This window comes from Trichosurus vulpecula, chromosome 1 (assembly GCF_011100635.1).
Source record: "Trichosurus vulpecula isolate mTriVul1 chromosome 1, mTriVul1.pri, whole genome shotgun sequence".
Taxonomy (NCBI): Eukaryota; Metazoa; Chordata; class Mammalia; order Diprotodontia; family Phalangeridae; genus Trichosurus; species Trichosurus vulpecula.
In genome coordinates, this window is record NC_050573.1 from 443,775,368 (window position 1) to 443,798,706 (window position 23,339).

Sequence of the window (23,339 nt, forward strand, 5' to 3'; positions counted from 1 at the left end):
TTGCAGTGAGGGCACTGCATCATCCTAAGACTTTGGTTATTCTGTGCTGTCATTTATATCAGTAAATATGGTGTGGGGGGAACAGTGAAGAAAGAAGCTGAGTATGAAATCTTCAACAAGGCCACATATGAAAGCCATCCCACTGGTATGTGGTTCTTTAGCTAGACCTGATCTTTGCTGCTACCAACAATCTCTTGAGAAAAAGGCTAGCCTTTTTAATTACAGTTTCTAATTCCCATTCAAACCACTGCCATCCAGTAAGTCATCTAGTTAATGAAATTTGGTGATAACTACCTTTTATTTTCCCTTAGATTAAAACCTTTGCTGAAGGTCTATTGTGTATTGGTCTGGACCTGTGATTTCATCAGGAGAGGGAGATCCCAGTGAAGAAGCTCCCTTTATCAACGTGGATCAGCAAACATTCATTCAATCAATAAACATTTATTAATCCCTACTATGTGCAAGATGTGTAAGCAGTGGCACCTGAACCCAGGTCTTCCTCACTCTAAGTTCAGCTTTCTAGTTACTGTGCCATTTTTTCATCCCGGTCCCCTAAATCTTAGCACTGCACCTTATATAAAAAAGGCACCTAAGAGTTTGCTAAATTTGACCCTCTGGATAGCAGGTTTTTAAGAAACATGCAATAAAGGCAATTAAAACATGCCTTCTATGACATTGGCTTATATACTCACAACTGCTGCAAAGATGTATTTCTGGTCTTTTTCTTGTAAGAAGAGTAGCACATCACTTAGAAGCAGAGCTAGGATATCTTTGAAGAAAAACATTAATAGAATTTAATGAACACGATACCACAGTTAATTTTTCTTTATAGAGTAAAATTCTATACTTTTAAGACTTAAAAAATACTTTCCAACTTTATTGTGGGATTTAAAATTATAATTAGATGATTGTAATCATCTAATAAATTATAATGTATAAGTTATATGAATGATATTATGTAATTATGATTATGTAACAATAAATTATAATTAGATGACTCTAAAGGTGGCTCCCATTAGAGATCTTTCTACTTAAAAATATTAAAGTATTAACTAGTAGAAAAAGGTATTAATTTTTTTTAAGCACCACAGCTTTGTAAAAATCAACAAATACTGGCCAAATGGGTGCTATGATGGAATATAATTAATTTTTATCTCAACAAAAATAAACCCAATATTAATTTTAAAACATCAATGGATAGCTCCTGCATTTTGGATTGCAGGTATCACATTCCTAATAGTCACCAATGAAGGCAATGCCTGCTCCTATGTTTTCTGTTTCCCAGCTAAGCCTTTTAGGGTAATACATCATCACCACAAGTTATTTCTTTAGAAAAAAATACAAATTTGAGTGTGACTGTTTATAAAAATTACTCACATAATTTATGAGAAAATTTACAAAAGAACATTTTGCTAAACAGAAAATACCCCTGTGCCAACAATTAACCAGATTTTTGTTATTATCATTCCTACTATATATTTATTTCAATACCCTGAAAGAACTGAGATTTCACTTGTGGAGGCACCTGTCCCATCAATGCAGACCCCAACTTCTAAGTTTCTCATATACTTACAAATTCATAAAATGTGACTTTGTTTTGGAAGTTAAATTTTAAAGTTACCTCTTGGTAACTTTACTTGGTAACTACCATCCAAAGATCTTCCATTAGTGACATCTTACTGAGCTCATAACTTGAACGTCCATACAAGAACACTTAAAACTATACCAGGTGCTATGTGACCACACATGAACAGGTGGAATTTTTCATTTAAAAATTCAGCCTTCTGCTAAATTAATAGCAAATGTAAGAAAAGATCAAGGAATTGGTGTGTAGAGACATTTTACCTTTGAATCGACCTGTGGCAGTCTTCCAATAAACTAGACCATCATATAACAACGTCCTTTCTTTACTTATCAGAGCTTGTTTCCTGAAAACATGGCCATTCTTAAGCTTTGTACAAGTTTTGTTTTCTATTTTATTCAGGATCTCCAGCCATTTTTGCTTTTTCTCATATTCACTGACTTTTAAATCCACTGCTGCAATCATGTCTTTAATTAAGCAAAGAGCTTTGCACAAGTCTTTATGTTCTTCAGTCCCTTCTGTATAAAGCCAAAAACAGACATTGTAAAATTAATCATCTCTCTCTAAGGAAAAATATTGTTCTCCAGTATTTTTAATCCAGTTAAATATATTATCTGATACTTATATTACCACAAGGAATATGGCAAACTCATTTAAAATCCCATGTTAATATCTTAGGTCCCAAACATAATCATGAGAACTTTAAAAAATATGATTTTGGAAGATTGCCACTATTAAATAAAAATTTAAAATCATAAAATTACTATAAATTATACGTACTATATAAATACATGATATTATCAAAATATGTGTGCAATTAATGAGACCTTTCTCAGTATTAGGGTAGTTGAAGGGAATACACACACACACACACACACACAAATATACATACAGACAGAGGGCACAGGGTAAGTTGAATATGAAGGGATGATATCTAAAAAAATTAAATTAAGGGGTGAGAGAGGAATATATTGAGTGAGGGAGAAAGGGAGAGATAGAATGGGGTAAATTATCTAACATAAAAGTGGCAAGAAAAAGCAGTTCTGTTGGAAGGGAAGAGAGGGCAGGTGAGGGGGAATGAGTGAATCTTGCTCTCATCGAATTTGACTTGAGGAGAGGATAACATACACACTCAATTGGGTATCTTACCCCACAGGAAAGTAAGGGGAAGGGGATAAAAAAGAGGGGATGATAGAAGGGAGGGCAGATAAGGGAAGGAGGTAATCAAAAGCAAATACTTTTGAAAAGGGACAGGGTCATATCTGGCCAGCTTTCCTGCAGATAGTGAAGAGCTGCAGAACCCATGAAATAGCAGAGGGAAACAGATCTCCAGCCCAGGAGAGCCTGGATGGTTGCCAGGAAGGGTCTATCACATGGGACTGAGAGCAGAGGGCAGTCCAGCATGGGCCATGCCAGGACAAACCACACCCGGAATCAGCCACCTGGGACAAGTCTTGGGGCCATGAAACAGTGAGCTGTGGCAGTTATCAGACTTCTGAGCACAAAAACACCAAAGAGCAGGTTAGGGGGAAACTGCGGGATCGAGTTCAGAGTGGGCTGGATGCCAGCAATGGGAGTGGAGGAGGCCATGCAGCAATGGCCATAGCAGGAAGCTCTTGAGGTTGCCACCAGAGCACCAGCATCAGTGGCTTCCCAAGTCCCTCGCTCACATCTAGCAGCAGATCAGAGCAGGAATGCAAGGAGTGCTTTGTGGGTACAAAGGCTGATTCTCTTGCTGTGCCCTGCTTGGATCTGAATTGCAGTCCTGGTTGGCAGTTCTTAGAGGAGGAGGAGTGCTGCTGTGACAGAGCCTGTGGTGACGGTGAAGTAGAAGTAGCTCTGAAAACAGCAGTGCTTGGACCCTAAAGCTTGGGACAAAGTACTCTCTACTCTAAAGCAGTTATATCCTGACAAAAAGCTCAAGGGTCATGTAGTTGGCTGGGAACATGAACAGGCAGCAAAAATGAACCCAGACTCAAACTCAAACTGTAGATTCCTTTTTTGGTGACAAAGAAGAGCAAAACATACAGCCAGAAGAAGTCAACAAAGTCAAAGAGCCTACATCAAAAGCCTCCAAGAAAGATATGAATTGGGCTCAGGCCATGGAAGAGCTCAAAAAGCATTTGGGAAAGCAAGTAAGAGAAGTAGAGGAAAAATTGTGAAGAGAAATGAGAGTGATGTGAGAAAACCATGAAAAACAAGTCAACAACTTGCTAAAAGAGACCCAAAAAATACTGAAGAAAATAACACCTTAAAGAATAGACTAACTCAAATGGCAAAAGAGCTCCAAATAGTCAAGGAGGAGAAGAATGCCTTGAAAGGTAGAATTAGCCAAATGGAAAAGGAGGTCCAAAAGACCACTGAAGAAAATACTACCTTAAAAATCATATTAGTGCAAGTGGAAGCTAGATCTCTATGAGAAACCAAGATATTATAAAACAGAACCAAAGGAATGAAAAAATGGAAGACAACATGAAATACCTCATTGGAAAAACCACTGAACTGGAAAATAGATTCAGGAGAGATAATTTAAAAATTATTTGACTACCTGAAAGCCACAATCAAAAAAAGAACCTAGACATCATCTTTCAAGAAATTATCAAGGAGAACTGCCCTGATATTCTAGAGCCAAAGGGTAAAATAGAAATTGAAAGAATCCACTGATCACCTCTTGAAAAAGATCCCAAAAAGAAAACTCCTAGGAATTGTCACCAAATTCCAGAGTTTCCAGGTCAAGGAGAAAATACTGCAAACAGCCAGAAAGAAACAATTTAAATATTGTGGAAACACAATCAGAATAATACAAGATCTAGCAGCTTCTACATTAAGAGATTGAAGGGCTTGGAATATGACATTCCAGAGGTCAATGGAGCTAGGATTAAAACCAAGAAACACCTACCCATCAAAACTGAGTATAATGCTGTAAGGCAAAATATGGATTTTCAATAAAATAGAGGACTTTCAAACTGTCTCAATGAAAAGACCAGAGCTGAATGGAAAATTTGGCTTTCAAATACAAGAATCAAGAGAAGCATGAAAAGGTAAACAAGAAAGAGAATTCATAAGGGACTTAGTAAAGTTGAACTGTTATGTTTACATTCCAACATGGAAAGATGATGTGTGTAATCCATGAGACCTTTCTCAATATTAGGGGAGTTGAAGGGAATGTAGACAGAGGGCACAGGATGAGTTGAATATGAAGGGAAGATATCTAAAAAAAATGAAATAAATTTAAGGGGTGAGAGAGGAATATATTGAGAGAGAGGCAGAAAGGGAGAGAAAGAATGGGGTAAATTATCTCACATAAAAGTGGCAAGAAAAAGCAGTTCTGTTGGAAGGGAAGAGGGGGCAGGTGAGGGGGAATGAGCGAATCTTACTGTCATAGAATTCAACTTGAGGAGGGAATAACATACACACTCAATTGGGTATCTTATTCCACAAGAAAGTAAGGGGAAGGGGATAAAAAGGGGGGATGACAGAAGGGAGGGCAAATGGGGGAGGAGGTAATCAAAAGCAAACACATTTGAAAAGGGACAGGGTCAAGGGAGAAAAATGAATAAAGGGGGACAGGATAGGATGGAAGGAAATATAGTCAGTCTTTCACAATCCGAGCATTGTGGAAGTGTTTTGCATAATGATACATGTGTGATCTATGTTGAATCGCTTGCCTTCCTAGGGAGGGTAGGTGGGAAAGGAAGAGGGGAGAGAATTTGGAACTCAAAGTTTTAAAAGCAGATGCTTAAAAAAATAATTTTTTTTTGCATGCAGCTGGGAAACAAGATATATAGGGAATGAGGCATAGAAATCTATCCTGCCCTACAAGAAAGTAAGGGGAAAGGGGATGGGGCAGGCGGAATGGGGTGAAAGAGGGGAGGGCTGACAGGGGAACGAGGCAATCAGAATATATTCCATCATGGAATGGGGGGAGGGTAGAAATGGGGAGAAAATTTGTAACCCAAAATCTTGTGGAAATCAATGTTGAAAACTAAAATATTAAACAAAATATATACGGAGAACGGCAAAAAAAGAAAAGGGACAGGGTGAAGGGAGAAAACTGAATAAAGGGGTGACAGGATAGGATTGAGGAAAATATAGTTAGTCTTTCACAACATGATTATTGTGGAAGTGTTTTACATAATGATACATGTGTGGCTTATGTTGAGTTGCTTGCCTTCTTATGAGGGTGGGTGGGAAGGGAAGAGGGGAGAGAATTTGGAACTCAAAGTTTTAAAAGCAGATGCTCAAAAAAAAGTTGTTTTCGAATGCACCTGGGAAATAAGATATATAGGGAATGGAGCATAGAAATCTGTCCTGGCCTAAAAGAAAGTAATGGGAAAGGGGATAGGGGGGAGTGGGGTGACAGAAGGGAGGGCTGACTGGGGAACAGGTCAATCAGAATATATGCCAACTTGGAGTGGGGGGGGAGGGTAGAGATGGGGAGAAAATTTGTAACTCAAAATCTTGTGGAAATCAATGTAGAAAACTAAAATATTAAATAATAAAATATGGAAAAAATAAAAACAAAACGTATTATCAAAACAGAGATATCTACAAAGATTTTTAAGTCAGTAATCCAAAGATTAGAAGTAGACAACTGGTCAATAAAATAGAAAACTGGATTTAGGCCCCCTTTCCACCTTTCCAAATCTTGTCCATTTTTAATTCTCAGCATTAACTTGTCTGTCCTTAACCTAACTTCAACAGAGAGCAGTACAGAGCAAGCACATCACTGGTCATCTTCTATTATTATTATTACTAATAATGACGAGTCACAGTGATAGAATATTTTATTGGTTAAAAAGTGTTTCCCTCCAGTGATTCCTATTAGAACTGTAATTCTGGTTCATGAATTATAGACTGCTTTAGTCTGACCCCCCCACACACTTTGTAATTTGTTGTTGTTTAGCTATTTTAGTCATGTCCAAGTCTTTGTGACCCCATTTGGGGTTTTCTTGGCAAAGATTTTAGAGTGGTTTGACATTTCCTTTTCCAGCTCATTTTACATATGAGGAAACTGAGGCAAACAGGATTAAGTGTTTTGCCCAGTGTCACACAGCTAGTAAATATCTGAAGCCAGATTTTAACTTTGGAAGATGAGTCTTCCTGACTCCAGGCCTGGCATTCTATCTACTGCTACTCTGTAAATAAATGCATTTATTCTTCCAGATATCATTCTGATGAAATGGGCAGGCAGGCCTTATCTTTTTACCACCTTAACCCAATATTGATCTGTTTCCATTTTGTATCACCTATTATACTGTAAATCCCTGAAGAGCAGAACTTATCTGTAATTTTTTTTTCCTTTTATTCCCTAGCACCCAGCAATGTGCCTTAAACACGGCAGGCCCTGAATAAATATTTGTCGAATTGACTCAAAAGGAATGCTGCCCAACATTCTAATCTGTTGAGATCTTCAGCAGCTTCCCATTTCTTACTCAGTTGAGTTCAGAATGGTTCAAGGCCATTCACAATCTGGTACCATAGTAGCTTTCTTGATCTTATTATTTCCTGTTATTTCCTTCCCAATAAGTTCCTACTATCACTCTCTGTTCCTCCATATGAACTAAATTTGCATGTCTCTCATTTGAATCTGCCCACCACCTCCACTATCTCTCCTACGACCTGAGGGGATCCTTTCTCCAGCAGAAGATATTAGCATCACCTGCTTTGTAAACCTTTAAGTGTGAAATAAAGGAAGTTATAATTCATATTCCTTATATCTTATCGGAAAAGAGCAAAAAGGACATGGAAAACCAAAGAGAGTCCTAAGGTCCTGGGGCCCCCGGAGATCTACCACTATCAAGATAGAGTTCTGAGCACACACAGCATCTGGTCTCCCCTTTAAGGTTCTTTTGCTGGTATGCATCTCCCACAGTATAGATGCTTATTATCATTCCTCATGATGTCAACAGTAGTATTATGCATCCAATAAACATTCATTAAATACCCATTGTGTGAAGACCTCTGCCGGAAGATGGGGGAGACCTAAGGGACAGAAAAAGCATGGTCCAAGACCTCACGGAACTTCTAATATGGCATTGTGTAAGTGCATTAGGAGCCATAAAGTGCCATGGGAAGCCAGGGTTGGGGGGATACTTGGAGTGAGAGAGGGGAATCTTTCAGGAAAGGCTTCATGGCATAGGAGATAGCATTTGAGCTGGGCTTATGAAGCTAGGCTCAGACACAGAGCTGGAAGGGGCCTCAAAGGCCATTGAAAAAACAATCCTTTCATTTGTAAGATGAGGAAACTCAGGACCAGATAGGTTAAGTGTCTTACCCAAGGTCAAACAGGTAGTAAGTGATGAAGATAGAATCTAAACCCAGGCCTTCAGACTCCAAAGCCAATGCACTGGACCACACTGCCTCTAAAATGTTCCCCACTAGAATGCCTTTCTTTTCCTTGCTGAACTAGAATTTTTGTCTTTGTATCCCAGCACCCAGCACGCTGTCTGGCACATAAATGTTTGTTGATCTTTTTTTCCTTTTTTTGAAAAAAAAATATTTTTTAACCTTTTAAAAAATTGTGTTCTAAATTTTCTCCCTCCCTCCAGCCATTCCTTCACCCATTGAGAAGACAAGCAACATGATGTCAATTATACCTGTGAAATCATACCAAACATATAGCTGTTGATGGTTGACCCATTCAAGGAGCCTGAGAAGGAGACTGTTAGGTAGGCATCACAGAAACCAAGGAAAGAAGAGAGGCAAGGAAGCATGTATTTTTAAGCTCTCATCACGTGTCAGGTATTGTGCTAAGCCCTGAGAATACAAATATAAGTATCCAGAGGGACAAGATGGTCACTCAAGCTTCAACCAAATTCCTGTATTCTCCTGCTCCATCATACAGCATAGAGGTGACTCTGGGTTCCTGGGAGCTATAACATCTGATCACAAGCTCCAGTCAATTTTATCCAGGCTGAAAAGGCCTATTCAATTAAAGGCCCAGCAATGGACTCTTGTCTTAGAATTAACCAGCCAAGTAAACACAGCCTATGCTAGCAGTCTGATAAGTTGTTTATTTTAGTAGTTTCTTGGGATGGTTTTCTTTTGAGGGGTCTTTTTTGGCCACAGAAACCCATGAAGACATCCTAAGACATAGAAGGAATACCATCTGTGCCAAAGGACTAAGTGCCCCCACCAATGAAGAAGCTAATCTCAAGTAGAAATTTAAGCATTCTACTCATTCCCATGATTCCTTGAACTGGCTCGTTGGAAGCTGCCCCTCATAACAACAGCTTTCTATCTAACATTCAGCATGAGGGAGAGATGAACTTTGGCAACAGTGGAAGGAACAGAATGGTTTAATAACTGGAGAGTGGGCTGGGACAGAGGAAAGAGGAGGATTAAGGCAAACCAGATGCAAGAGTAAACTTGGTGGGGAAAACCAAGGTCAGTGGGAATGAGGGCCTGGACTCCTAGGGGAAAGAGGCTGGTGTGGTCAGACTGGGGGTGTTTGGAATGTTGGCTCAGCACACTAATCCCCAAACACTTGCCGCACTAAATCCTAATGCGCAGGCTTTTATACTCTACTTTGTGAATGACTCTGTGAACCAGAGACAGCAGGAATTTGCATGCTTTCAAGATGCAATAAAATTTCAGAGGATGTGAATAAGAAGGGTAAACATTTCCCTTCCCCCGCCAAGAGTTTGCCACTTACCCTTGGAGTACTGTAGTATCCTTTCTACTAAAACTGGGTATTTTGTGATGCGCTGAGTGACCAAGAGAATACACTCTGGAATTCCACGCCGTCGAGCCAAAAGGTTACTGTTTCGTACCTGAAAATATACGTAAGTTCATATAAAGCACAAGCTGTATTTTTATTAATCTCTAAATTTTGAGTTTAACAATATAAGGTCTACTGTAACAGAAATAAATATTTGAGTTGTATGCATCACCTTGATTTTTAAAGAGTGTATCCATAGAATGCTCTAACTCACCATTCTTGTGATATCCCAGATCTCCTGACTCCCTTCCCTGTCTACTACTTCACTACATATGTTTTCTTCTCCACTAGAATGTGGGCTCTTTGAGGGAATTCTGTCTCATTTTCATATTTGTGTCTCTACCCCTTAGCAGAGCACACAGGAAGTGGGCAAGTAGGTGACACAGTGGATAGAGTGTCTGGCCTAGAGTCAGGAAGACTCATCCTTCTGAGTTCAAATCTGGCCTCAGATATTTACTAGGTGTGTGACCCTGGGCAAGTCACTTAACTCTGTTTGCCTTAGTTTCCTCATCTGTAAAATGATCCGGAGAAAGGAAATGGCATAAACCACTCCAGCATCTTTGCCAAGAAAATTTCAAATGGGGTCACGAAGAGTCAGATACAACTAATAACCACTGAACAACAAGTGCATAATAAATGCTTTTTATTCATTCATTGGCTAGGAATTTAGAAGGTTTTAATTTAGTCTGCTGTATTTCTAATTTAAGTATCAAAAGTGCAATTCCTAAAGGCAATGGTGTATAGCCATGCATAATTTTTATGGTTAGTTCTTCATTTGGCCCAGAATAATTTCATGTAATCTTATCTTTGAGCTGGAGCCTGCAGGTGATTTTAAAGCAATTTTAAAGGATTGAAAAGAGACAGAGCTTTAAAAAGATAAGAAAAACAAAAATGAAATTTACATTTCAAGTTTCACTGAATCTTATTTCCTATTAGCTTTTGGTACAGCTCTAACATCTGAGTAAACTTTAATTAAAGAAAAATGAGAAATCAGAGGCAGGGTTCACCCTGAGGTTATTGAATTTTTGGCTGTGCCAATATTTACACTTCACCTCCACTAAGGGAAGGTTTTCCTTTAAAACTTCAGGATGCTCTTCATGCTATCAGGAGATAATAGATTTAGAACTGGATGGAATCTTAGAAGTCATCTAGTCTAACCTGATTATTTTACAAATGAGGAAACTGAAGCTAAGGATGGCTAATGACTTGCACAAAGTCATAAAAGTAAGGTTAGACACACAGGATTTAAACCCAGGGTCTCCGAGTCCAAATCCAGTGTTCTTTCCATTGGGTCACACTGCTCGATCCTTAATTCAATTAAGGAACAAAGGAAAAGGTTGAGGGAGAAAGTCTACTCGCCTTGGAGACTACTGTTCTAAATACAGTCCGAGGGAAGCAGGAAAAAAGTCAAGATTAGCTGGCCTTCTCTGCTCAATTGTCGAGCACCGCCAGTGATCTTTCTGAGAATACATTTGTGACTGTGCAGGCAGATGGAGTAGAGGTACATGTTAGCTCTTCTGTACTATAAGCTAGGATTACAGATGCACCCAGAGGTTGAGAAAATGAGTAGTTTTACAAATATAAACCAAATAAGCAAAGGAAATTGGGAGGAAAAATTCAAATACTAGGGGGAAAGAAAAATTCCCCCTTCATCTCTGCCACAAACCTATTTCCTTCTCTTTTCCCTAAAAATACCACAGGAAGTGGGAGCTGGAGAGACCCTGGAGGAAACCTACACAACTGACAGTCCCACAGGCCATGGTAATAATTCACTATTATCACATAATAATTCATTTTGACACGTCGGGATTGTAAGATACTCACTTTGATGAAATTCTGAAACTTTTTGTTCTGCTGCAACTCTTTGAAGAGGCTGACAGCTTCTTTATGATGGCTACAAAATTCTCCGTATATTTTCTTCATTGTATTTGCATTTTCTTCTGAAAACTAATGGGATCATCGGTTAAATGATGGTTTACAAATCTGGTTAACTTTCAAAAAGTGAGAGACGTAGCAAGGTGGAGTCACCAGAGTGAGCCTTGAAGCCAGGAAGGCCTCAGTTCACAGCCTACCTCTGCACATCCTGACTATGTGACTGTGATCAAGTCACTGAACCTCACAGTGCTCTAGGCCACTCATTAAGGCCCTACTGACCTGCATGGGTGGAAGGAGTTTCCTCCCTTGGAAGCTCCTTACACCAATGAATTACAAGTCCAGTCCTTATCCCCATCCCTAGTCAATACTGAAAATAGACCATACACTTTAAAAAAAAAGGAAAAAAATATTATGATAAAAATTAAATTAAAATATGATAATGGAAATTAAAGAAAGAAACTTCTCCACTCAGGTTTTCTTCAATTCTGAAGTTATTTCAGTCAGAAATTGGAATAAAGAAATCTGAGAGCAAGCTTTGGCAAGCAACATCATGGACTGATTTCACCTAAAATCTATTGCAATAGGCAATACTTTGACCATTTGATAGATTTGTGATTCTGGTGATATAAGTACTCCTTAACATGGTTACAAACACACCTCTTCTCATTCTGCAGGATTCCTGTCCATACTTTTCCAAAAAATCCTCCTTGGGGATCCACCCAATATCCTGAAGGCCTTCTCAGTCCTTTATATCTCAAAGGTGCCAATGTATACAAATTAGTCTATATATTGCTTTTCATTCTTAGTACATGATCAGCTCACCACCTTTTCCCAGTCATAAGATCAGAGGATCTGACAGAACTGCAAGGAAATTTAGAGGTCATCCAGCCTAACCCTATCGTTTTATAGATGATTAAGCTGAGACCCATAGAAATTTAATGATTTGACCAAAATCAGACAGGTGCCAAGTACAAAGGTGGGATTTGAACTCAGGTCCTATATCTCCAAATCCATCATTTTGTCCATTGCCCCTCATTGCATCTCTAAAAACATTAAATATCCTCAATAGTGTCTTTTATGTGACTTCTAGAGGGCATGTTGCCATTGGTTTTTTAAAGTTATTCTATTTATATATTAACCTATATATATTGATATAGATGTAACACTTATGTATTATCTATATTGTTATTATATTTATTATACTGTCACATGTATTATATAATTAGATAAATAATTATAATTATTACATGTTATATAGATATAGATATGACACTTATTATTCAAAATTATGTGTATGTAGATATAGATAGCATTTAACCAGGTGGGACAAAATGCAGACAACACCTGAAAGCTCTCCTCAAAGAAAAGACCGAGTGTATGTTAAGATTCTAATAACAAGAATTATTTTTACATCTGTTTGGATAACAAATGCCATTTCACAGTTTACAAAGCACATACAGTTGATATACGTTATTTCATTCGGCAAGGTAAGTAGAATTACACCAGACAATGACAGATACAATTAGAGAGATAAGTAATAGAGTAGACATTATATGGGCAAATATATAAATAAGTAACAGATGCACGTATTCCCTCTAGCTCTGTCAATCTGTGACCATAAAAAGATGATCTACTGTGGAAAATGAGCTTCAAAAGCCTGCCTATTCCCTTCTCGAGTTTTCATCATGAATAACATGGATTGTAAGTGTATAAATTAACCAAAATGTGGGTAAAGGGTTGTTGTTTTTCTGGTTGCATTTTATTTTTGCACAAAAAGCACCACCAGTGATTTTTTTTGAAATCTTTTCTTTCTTGAGACGTCTTGAAAATGTATCACTAAGTGCTTTTAAAATTGTGTTGCCTACAGAGCGAGCTCTTCTAAATATAGCAGCCGCTGAATAGTACAGTAGAGACAGCCCTGGGTCTGAAGCCAGCAAGATTTGAGTTCACATCCAGCCTCCCATACTTATTAGTTGTGTGACCCTGGGTAAGTCATTTAACCTCTGAATGCCTCAATTTCCTCATCTGTAAGAAGGGATAATAACAGCACAACTCCTAGGGTTGTTGAGAGACTCAAAAGAGATTATCTCTTATAAAGTCCTTTGCAAACCATAAAGCACTCTATAAATGCTAGCTATTATTATCCTTACTGTTATTATTGCTATTAATGGTATCTCGGTGGTGCAGTGGAAACAATCTGGGCCTGGAGTCAGGAAGACTCATCCTCATGAGTTCAAATCCAGCCTCTGAAACTTACTAGCTATTTGACCCTGGGCAAGTCACTTAACCCTGTTTGCCTCAGTTTCCTCATCTGTAAGATGAGCTGGAGAAGGAAATGGCAAACGACTCCAATACCTTCTCCAAGAAAATGCCAAATCGGGGCATGAAGAGTCAAGACATGACTCAACAACAACCACAATAACATCATTATTATATTTGGTTAGGTGTCATGCTCTTAGGTTCCCTTGTCATTTCCTCAAAATAGTGCATCAACTGCTGAGATGGTAGAGTGCCAAAGGATGTAGGATTTCCATTATTACATGCAGTGAGAACAGATAACAATAAAAACACAAGCAAACGTGTTCCATTTTGCACCTCACTGCTGTGCTACTGGTTTCATCAACAAATACAGTTGAAATGATCTGGCTTAAATAATATACCAATCTCTCTGGAAGTTCCTTTTCCCTTTACTGAATTTTTTTCTCCTATTTTTAAGGTTATCATCTTCCATGACATTTTGCAAATAACCAAGTTCTCTAAATTGGCATTGCCTTTGGTTTGCACATCTTTCCATTTGACAAAAAAGTCAAGTCTTTCTTGAATGAGGCAGTTTCATAGTTCTTGCTTTTCATGTTGTCTGTTATTTCACTTTCATGACTCTAAAAGCGGTCATAGAGTCAATGTCTTTACTTTTATCCATTTCCCATTTTTGGAGTCAATAGATCAGACTGTAGCTGCTATAATCCTGCAGAATACTGTCTTCTCATTTTCTATCTTTCCTTCTAATTTGGTCATAGGATGATAGACCCAGAGCTAGCCCTCAGAGGCCATCTAGTCAAATCCCCACCTTTTGCATATGAGGAAACTCATACATGTAGTACAGTAGATAGAGTGCTGGACCTATAATCAGGAAGATCTGAGTTCAAATTCAGCCTCAGATACAATAGCTGTGGGACTAGCTGAGGCGCTCTGTTTTCTGCAGTTTCCTCACCTGTCTCCCAGGAAGCTGTTGTGAGGATAAAATGGGATAATATTTGTAAAACACTTTGCAAACCTTAAAGTACTATATAAAGGCTAACTACATTATCATTATTAAGTGACTTGTCCAAGGTCCTGTGAGTTTTGCTCTAACCAGTTATATCTGACTATATATAGATGATTAACTATAAAATAGATGTTATATTATAACTGGTTACTTCCCATCTACTTAGATATAGTCAATTTAATTTGTGAAGTATTTACTAATATAGTCAATTTAATTTAATTTATGATCATTTTGGGGACGTTGATGTTTAGTGTTCACTATATTCAGTATCTTCCAATTTTTTTCTTCAAAGAATACACTCATGATGTGCAGATAAGGCAGCACTAAACAGCCTTTGGCCTGCTTCATATCTTGAACTTGAACCACGTATTCCAGAATAGTTCTACTTCTTTCTTCCCTGTCCTTACTTCTGCAGGGAAGTCAATGAGTATCACAGTAAAAACTGACTTAGTTTGAAAGATCTTTTCAAGATCTGGATACACTTTCTCCATCATTTAAGATCATAAATTTAGAGCTGGAAGAAACCTTAAAAGGCAGCTAGTCCAACCCCCTTATTTTATAGTTGAGAAACCTGAGGCATAGGGGACATTATGTGACCTGCCCATGATCCCACAGGTAATATCAAAGGGAGAATTTGAACTCAGGTTCTCTAATTCCAGGGGGCAGCTAGGTGGCACAGTAGACAGAGTGCTGGGCCTGGAGTCAGAAGGATCTTGGTTCAAATTCAGCCTGAGATACTTACTAGCTATGTGACCCTGGGCAAGTCACTTCACCCTGTTTGCCTCAGTCTCCCTGTCTGTAAAAAGAGCTGGAGAAGGAAATGGCAAACCACTCCTGTATCTTTGCCAAGAAAACCCCAAATGGAGTCATAAAGAGTCAGACACGACTGGAATGACTGAACAACAACCACCTCTGACTCCAGAACTATCCTCTACAATGGATGCTGAAGCCTCAGTTACAATTATCTTCATAGTGGCATGTTGTTTATGTTTATAATGAATGTTACAGCATATATACCAGAAGACCAAGTATCCCAGAAAATGATGCTGCCTTTGAGTAGAAGATGAAAGCAATTCTGTCAATTCCTTTGCAGGCAGCTAAGTCCTGATTAGTGGGAATGATGAATCCCATGAAATCATTGCATTATTCAACTTCATACAGCCTTTTTTCCACTGAGCTGGAACCAATTACCATACTTTACACACAATTATAACTTCTAATAGTGTGAATTCAAATAATAGGATTGCATAGTAGAGTTCATTATTTGTACAAATCGGGATCTACTGCCTTTATTAAAAGAATTTGAAGTAGTCCTTCTACTTAGCTGGAACTCTTTTGCGCCTTCTGATTTCATTTATAGCAAAAATCACAACATCACTATGACTGAGTTCCTGCAAGACCATTTCAACTCATTAGATACTAACAAGTTCAAAATTTCCTCGCCCATAAAATGAAGGCGTTGAATAAGATGGTCCATCTACTAAGGTCCAAAATCCTATGATGCTCTTAACACCATCATTTAACTACAGTACTAGAACAGCCATGGCTTTTGCAATATCTTTTGTCAAGCTTGATGAAGAGTTTTGCCCACATGTTACTTGTTGTGAGGATAATATTGAGGATGGAAGAAAACAAAGGCATTTCCCAGAGAACGTTCACAGAGAATGGACTAGCAAAACATCCTAGCATCAGCCTCCCAAACCAGCAACAAGGAGAGAAAGCCACCTAAACTCCTATTCACCTGCCTCATATCTTCACAGGGACAAGATCTCCTAAAACCACAAAAAAATTAAAAATAGTTAAACTTTTTACCCACACAGATATTTAAAGTGTTTTTACCTGCTGCACCAGAATATCCCCGATTCGGTTGATGACAAAATTTCTGTCACTGCCTTCACAGGATTCTTGCCTCCTCTCCTTCATGCTATGGAAGAAATGCCTATGTATCTCTAGTAACTCATCTAAACAGGGAAATATTTTATCCACGGTGCTGTGGTCAAGCTGGAGCTCTTCCTTCATTCCTTTTCTAAATATTTCAGACATGATGAGCAGGGTCTGGATGTGATGCATTTCAGTTTGCATCAGCTCTGGAACAGAAGAGAAGCAGCGGCCATCTTAGTCAGAAACATTTGCTTAATCTTTGTGTTGGGCCATACTAGTCCCATATTCCCTAATATCACGCCAAGAAAGATTGTAATGTGTCGATAGAACATTGGGCACTTGCTTCCATAAAAGACATAAGTATTGATCCAACATTTAATTTAAAGCAAAAATAATATTATGACATTATTTTGATCTTTCAGAATTAAAAAAGGACATGCATATGTTGAATTTATTATGTCAGGATCCATTATGTCACGAGCCAATAAGCCTGTAACCATCAGACCTGAAGCCAGTGTCTGAGTAATAAATCTTTTTTTTTTTTTTTTACTGGGAGACCACTGAATATCTTTCCTATCGGACCCTAGCAGACCTGTTCTTTATGCTCTAGGCTTTGTTTTTCACCAAAACTCCATTTCCTCCAGGGGAAAAAAATTCCGTGAGAGAGAATAGGTAATAATTCAAAAATAAATGGAAGGGTCAAAGGTACAAATTCCTGAGCATTGGTTGTTTCATTGTATAAGTTGTGCTGATTTGATATAAGCTTAGCAGAAGCTCAGTTTTGCACAGAAATTCTACAGTCCCACTTATTAAGATGAGACAATCCTAAAAGGATCTTTTTTTTTTAGCATCCTAACCTAAAATGAAATGCATTTGCTTGCACTTATTTGGCATTTATGATAATGTATCATGGAACGTAGGGAAGTTTCTCATCACGCTATGAAAAAGCACTAATGAGGAAAATTAATGAGAAGGAAGTCTGCCAGGAAAGTGTTAAAGGTACTTAAGTGAATAAAATGTTCAACGTGGATTTGCAAAGAGACAAATCATGCACTTATTAGAAACTAATAGAGTGATTAAAGGACTCTGCTTGGCACCATTCTGTCAGCTGGTGGTTATCCTAATTATACAAACTGAAGTATCTAACCTAATTTCTGTAAAATATTCTACATGTCAAACTTGTGCTTTCTTCCAATCAGCCTTCTGATAATTATTCTGAGGTGAGGTGTGAAGTAGTGAGGAGAGGGCCGTTGGGTGGTGCCATAGTGCACAGAGCACCAGAGCCTGGAGTCAGGAAGACTCACCTTCCTGAGTTCTAATCTGGCCTCAAACACCTACTAGCTGTGTGACCCTGGGCAAGTCACTTAACTCTGTTTGCCTCAGTTTCCTCATCTACAAAATGAATTAGAGAAGTAAATGGCAAACTTCTCCAGTATCTTTGCCAAGAAAACTCCAAATGGGGTCATGAAGAGTCAGACATGATTGAAATGACTTAACAACAAAGTGACATATGACCCACAAACATAAATTACAGTGAATTTCCAAGTACCTTACATCAGGGAGGTACCTGAATGATACCTCAAGGCGGCCTTGAACCTACCACACACATCCAATAATGCTCACCAAAAATGACGTCCTGTCTTTTGATAACATCTTTTTCCTGCTTGCTGCAAAATGCCGGCTCTACGGCAAGACTCCAGGACTCTGCTTCAAGCTCCCGTGCATCTGAGCTGAGGTCACTCCACAGAGATGAATCGACAACTTCTGGAACAGGCAGAAAACCATCAGGAGCATCTACAAACCCAGCCTAATGGGCTTTTAGCAAGGACAGCCCTTCATACACAGGCAGGTGCAGTCATTTCTCCCAACCAATCAAGGAGCTCTCAGAGCCAGCCTACCCAGGAAATGCAAATGATTCAACCAAATGATTTAAAATGGGAACAACCTGCATAGAGACTACTAACCATGGGGAGGGGCTTCAAAAGAGAAAAGAGCAATTTGCTATTGAAATGTTAATACTGATCCGTATTGATGTACTGGTATTGGTACGTTGGTATTGATGTTTTGAAATACACATATGAAGGACTGCAGGTCATTTTACATTTTTTAAAATCTTCTTCAGTGATCTTCAGTGTCTGCAAAGCCCTTGCAGAATTTTGAAACTATAATTTCTCTCTCCCCTAATATTTTCCACTATTTATTTAAATACCGAATTTTGTCCTTGTCTGGTTTATCCGTTCATTGCCTCTCTAGTCATCACTAACATGCCCATCAGGCAGCAGACAAGTATTCAGTCATATACAATAATGGATTTTTCTATCACTCTGACAACTCTTGCAAAAATACTACAAGAAAAGCATTATTTGAATTTGCCTGGAGATTATATTGCACTTGAGACATTCCCACACCTCTCTGTCAAGCTACAAGAGACAATGGCCTATAGAACTGACAGAGGTCTCAAATTTAAAATATAAAGAAACATAATAAGGCCACCTTAAAACTGGAAAAGATCTTAGTGGTCATCTACTCCAACCTTTAGCTAAAGAACTGTTACCCTCTTCAATCAGTAGTCATTCAGCTTGCGTTAGAAGGTTTCTAGACACGGGAAACTCACAACCTACCAAAGCAGCCCTTTCCATTTTGGGACAGCTTTAATTATTAGAAAGTCGCTCCTTATAGTAGGCTGAAAACTGCCTCCATACGACTTGCATTGGTTCTACTTCTGCTCTCCAGGACTAAAGAGAAAGGAAAATTATGTATATGTATACATACACACATATACATACAAACATATTTATGTATATGTGTATTATTTCTTCTTCCACGAGACAATCTTCCTTTCCAATGTTCAAAGGTTGAAATTATGCCCCCACTGTCTTCTCTCTTCTTGGTTAAATGTCCCCAGCTCCTTAAACTAATCTGATAGGCCATGACACCAAATCTGCTCTCCGCCTTTGCTATTTTTTCATGGATGTGCTCCACTTTACCCATGTCCTTCTTCAAATGTGGAAGCCAGAAGTTGCCATGATGCCAAAATTGCAGTCTAAGCAGAGCAAGGCAAAGCTATCAACACATAATTCCAAACACTGCTTTTCTATTAAAGAAACCCAAGATAAGAGTCAACATAGCTGAGCAAATACAGTGCTGAATTTGAAGCTAGTAAGATCTGGAGTCAAAACCCACTGCTAGCACTTATAAGCTGTGTGAACACTGACAAATCATATACAACTCTTAGCTTCATTGCTTCTTCATCTACAAAATAAAGGGCCTGGACTAGAGTCTGCAGGTTTCCTCTTATCCCTAAATCTATGAACTATGATTTTATGAACTTATGTATTTGCTTTTTTTGGCTAAAAACATCACACTGTTGAGTTTTCAGTCCACTAAACTCCATACCAAGGTGAACTTCCTAAATTCTTGGTGATTGATACAATGGGCTAAAAATCTTTGCCCTATCCTCCTGTATTTACATTTTCCCTCATACATAGTGTAGGCATAGTACTTTAACCCTTCTCCCAGACTGAACTCTTACTTTAAATCCTATCTGTCCAGAACTAATAGGCAAAAGTAGTGATATTTATTTATTTAATGCCACTAAGTTCATTTGGCATTACCAGGATCTGCTAAATTCAACAAGCATATATTGAGCACTCACTATCTACAGAGTACTAGCAATAAAACATGTTACTACCTTATAGAACTTAAGAGTGTGGTGGGGGGAAAAGTAAGAACCACAAATAACCAATCCCAAATAACACGTGATCAGACAAAGTTTCATGCCCTGCCAACTTCATCGACTTGGTCAGGAAATTCAAAAATTGATCAGGGGCTCCAGTGAACAACCTTCTCTACTCCCTTATGATGATGAGTTCACAAGACAACCAGCAAACAAGGATCTGTGAGATCGAGGCTAGAATGTAAGCTTCTTGAGGGCAAGGACCACCTTCGTTTTCATCTTTATATCCTCAGTACCTAGCACGGTGTCTGGAATGTAGTAGGAGCTTAGTAAATGCTTGTTGGTTGATCCAAGGGGCTACTAGCCAGCAAACTAGGACATGGCATTTGGGGTGAACTTTAAAGACTAGATAGGAAGATGAGGAAGGAGGTCATGGCAGGCACTGGGGAAAGTGTACATGCAAAGAGGGGGCCTCCCATGCCCATCTCTTTAGCATTCCAGATAATATTCTGAGGCCAAGTTGCTGGGACCCATTTGAGACCCACCTGAACTGGATCTTTCCACAAGTGGGTTCAGGGGTCCCCTTTAGGGAGCTCTGATGTATTTGGAAAAGAGAGAGGGTGGGTCCCAGACCCCATCAAAATTCTCCAAGCAGATAACAACTTCTAGAGCTCCCATGACAGCTAGGTTGTATAGTGGACAGAGCAAAGGACATGGAGTCAGAAAGACCTGAATTCTAATCCCACCTTAGACACTCACTAGCTGTGTGACCCTGAACTAGTCACCTAAACTTTGTGTGCCTCAATTTCTTCATCTGTAAAATGAGGCTAATGATATCACCTACCTCACAGGGTTGTTGTGAGGATCAAATGAAATAATGTATGTAAAGCATTTGAGAAATCTTAGAGTGCTATTAACTATTAACTTAGTTAATAACTATTGGTTACCATTATTATAGGGTTGTCTGGGCCAGCCTATTTTAGAGCATATTCTACTCCCATATAACTTCAGACATAAGTGCATTCTCCCTTCTTCCCCACGTTTAAAGCAATATCCACGGAGTGCTGGAGTCTGAGCTGGAGACCTTTCATAGTGTATCCGTCCCAACAAAGGAAAAAATAGTAGTTGCCCATCACCCCACCCAACCAAGAGTCTATCCAACACATACAAAAAAGCAATTCACTTGTGCTTGTGATTGGTGGCAATGATTATGAATGATCTGTATTTATTAAGCCCTTAGAATGTGGTTAGATTTTTTTTAAAGATTTCTTTCGTTTCAGCTACTTCTACTTATCTAGGTTCTGCCTAACTTTTGGGGGAGTTAAATTTCTAATCTTCATGTGGCATTTCTCACCCCTTTAAAAGGAACAGGGAACATAAGAAATCTCCTGGGAGAATGGTAGTCACTTCGGATCTGTTTAATTTAGGCATAAAGTATTGAATGCACCTCAGATCCCAGGATTCCTCCCTTACTGTAACTGTGATATCCCCTTGGGCCCTTCACAGAATTATTTCATTCCCCTTGTATTCAGAAAGCAACTTTCATCCTTAAGAAAATATCTGGTGGCTATGAAGCTTCACCCAGTTTCAAAAAGACAGCTGAAGAGTACATTATAGTTAAGTTTGGAAAGACATCTTATTTTTTTAATTTTTTTGTGTGGGGGGGAAAGGGAAGGGTTGTCCAGACCTGTGATTTCATCAGGGTGGGAAATTCCTGGCATAGAAACACCCTCCACCAATGCAGATCAGCAACTCTGCTGTTACTTAGAGTCTTAGAGGATGATCCAGGGCATGCATTGAGAGATTAAATGATTTGCCCAGGATCACACACCTAGTATGTGTCAGAAACAAGGTTTGAACATAGGTCTTCCTGATGCCAAAGCCATTCATCAAGCCACCATGTCATCTGCCTCTCTATTTTAAGTACATTTGCAATTAAAATATGGAAATCTGGATTCTGTATACAATTGAATCAGTGAGAAGCTCTGGAGCACAAATATAAATTAATTTGAGTTGGATCCTAGACAAGGAACTGTCATTTTTTTTTTCATTTTGATGGCAGCAAAACATACGAAAATGATCATCAATACAAAATTAGCTCCATAGTCTTCACTAGTATATGATATTATTAAGATATTATTTCTTAGAATATGAATCTTTAAAACTTTAAATAAAGGGATATCATACCCACTAGGGCACATTTGGTGCTTCTCATGTGTTAAATTTCCAGTCTTTTTAATGTAACATAAGATACTTAGAAGTTTTATGAAATAGAATTTAAAATAAGAGATCATTAATTTCAATAGGAAGATGGACCACCCAGTCTGAAGAACCAGAGAATATGTAACATAATCTTGATACTGTTTGATTTCACAAAATAAAATAGAAAATCTTTTTTTTCTTTTTTTCCCCAAATGCTAACAGAGATATCAGTGGCTGAGTGAATGCCAGAGAGTACTTTTCTCACCTTCCATTATGAATGAATCCATGGAGGGAGAAGATCCCATGGACTGTAACAGCTCATCAGAATGTGACCTAGTCCTCCAGTTGCTACCATCAGCATCTGATTCCAAAGATGTCACTGACCTTCTGAAACTAAACCAGATAGGGAGGGAGAAGGAGAATTAACCATAGCATCAACTCTGAGAACTTTCAGAATATGAAAACAGATTAAATCTTACCTTTCTAGGTTGGTACCAGGAACACTTCTGGACAGTGAGTGCCCTGGACATGTAGCTTCTTTTCTGCCAGTAGGCAGCCCAATAGGCATGGAAGAAGAAGGATGCAGAGAAGAAGGATTGGGGTGAGGAATATCCCTAAATGAGGAATCTGGAAAGTAAAGTACAAGCACCACAGGTTGGTTGGTTGTTTTTTTAAAGAACAATAAAAGTCACAATAAGGTACACAAAGTTAAATCCTAAAAACAGTTCACTCACGCTTTTTTAAGAAGTAAGACATCAGATCATTGTCCATATACAGTCCATCCACTGGCAACATCCCTTGAAATTAACACCCTACCCAAAAGCCATGCCTACACAGAGCCAAATTTTGGTGTGTCCATCTGGAGGCTGTGGTACTACATAAATAATGAGATGGGGAAACACGGAACACAGCTTACCTATAAATTACTGCTTATGCTCCCTGGAGATGAGTTTTAAATAAATATAAGGTGTTATTAGCATCATTAATATAATACATGTTGTGTGTGTACCCTATACACACATGGGGTGCATAAATAGAATGGAATGTTGTTGGAGGGGTGGAGGAAGGGTGAAGGAGGAGTGTCCCTCATGGCATAAGAATGGAGATAGGTGAAAGACTGCCACTCAGAGTTAAA

General features: G+C 38.6%; 1 protein-coding gene across 5 annotated transcripts in view; it reads right to left on the reverse strand.

The window, feature by feature from the left end:
• The window catches only part of ARHGEF28 (Rho guanine nucleotide exchange factor 28), a 276,929-nt gene that overhangs the window by 78,891 nt on the left and 174,699 nt on the right, over positions 1-23,339 (reverse strand). For all 5 annotated transcript variants that reach the window (XM_036763762.1, XM_036763753.1, XM_036763746.1 and 2 more), the window contains 8 exons: positions 22,684-22,831; positions 22,470-22,597; positions 17,950-18,090; positions 16,285-16,532; positions 11,130-11,252; positions 9,240-9,357; positions 1,846-2,100; positions 693-769 (listed from right to left, as the gene is read on the reverse strand). In XM_036763762.1, coding sequence (XP_036619657.1) covers positions 693-769; positions 1,846-2,100; positions 9,240-9,357; positions 11,130-11,252; positions 16,285-16,532; positions 17,950-18,090; positions 22,470-22,597; positions 22,684-22,831 — 1,238 coding nt within the window. The remainder of the gene's footprint in view (positions 1-692; positions 770-1,845; positions 2,101-9,239; positions 9,358-11,129; positions 11,253-16,284; positions 16,533-17,949; positions 18,091-22,469; positions 22,598-22,683; positions 22,832-23,339) is intronic.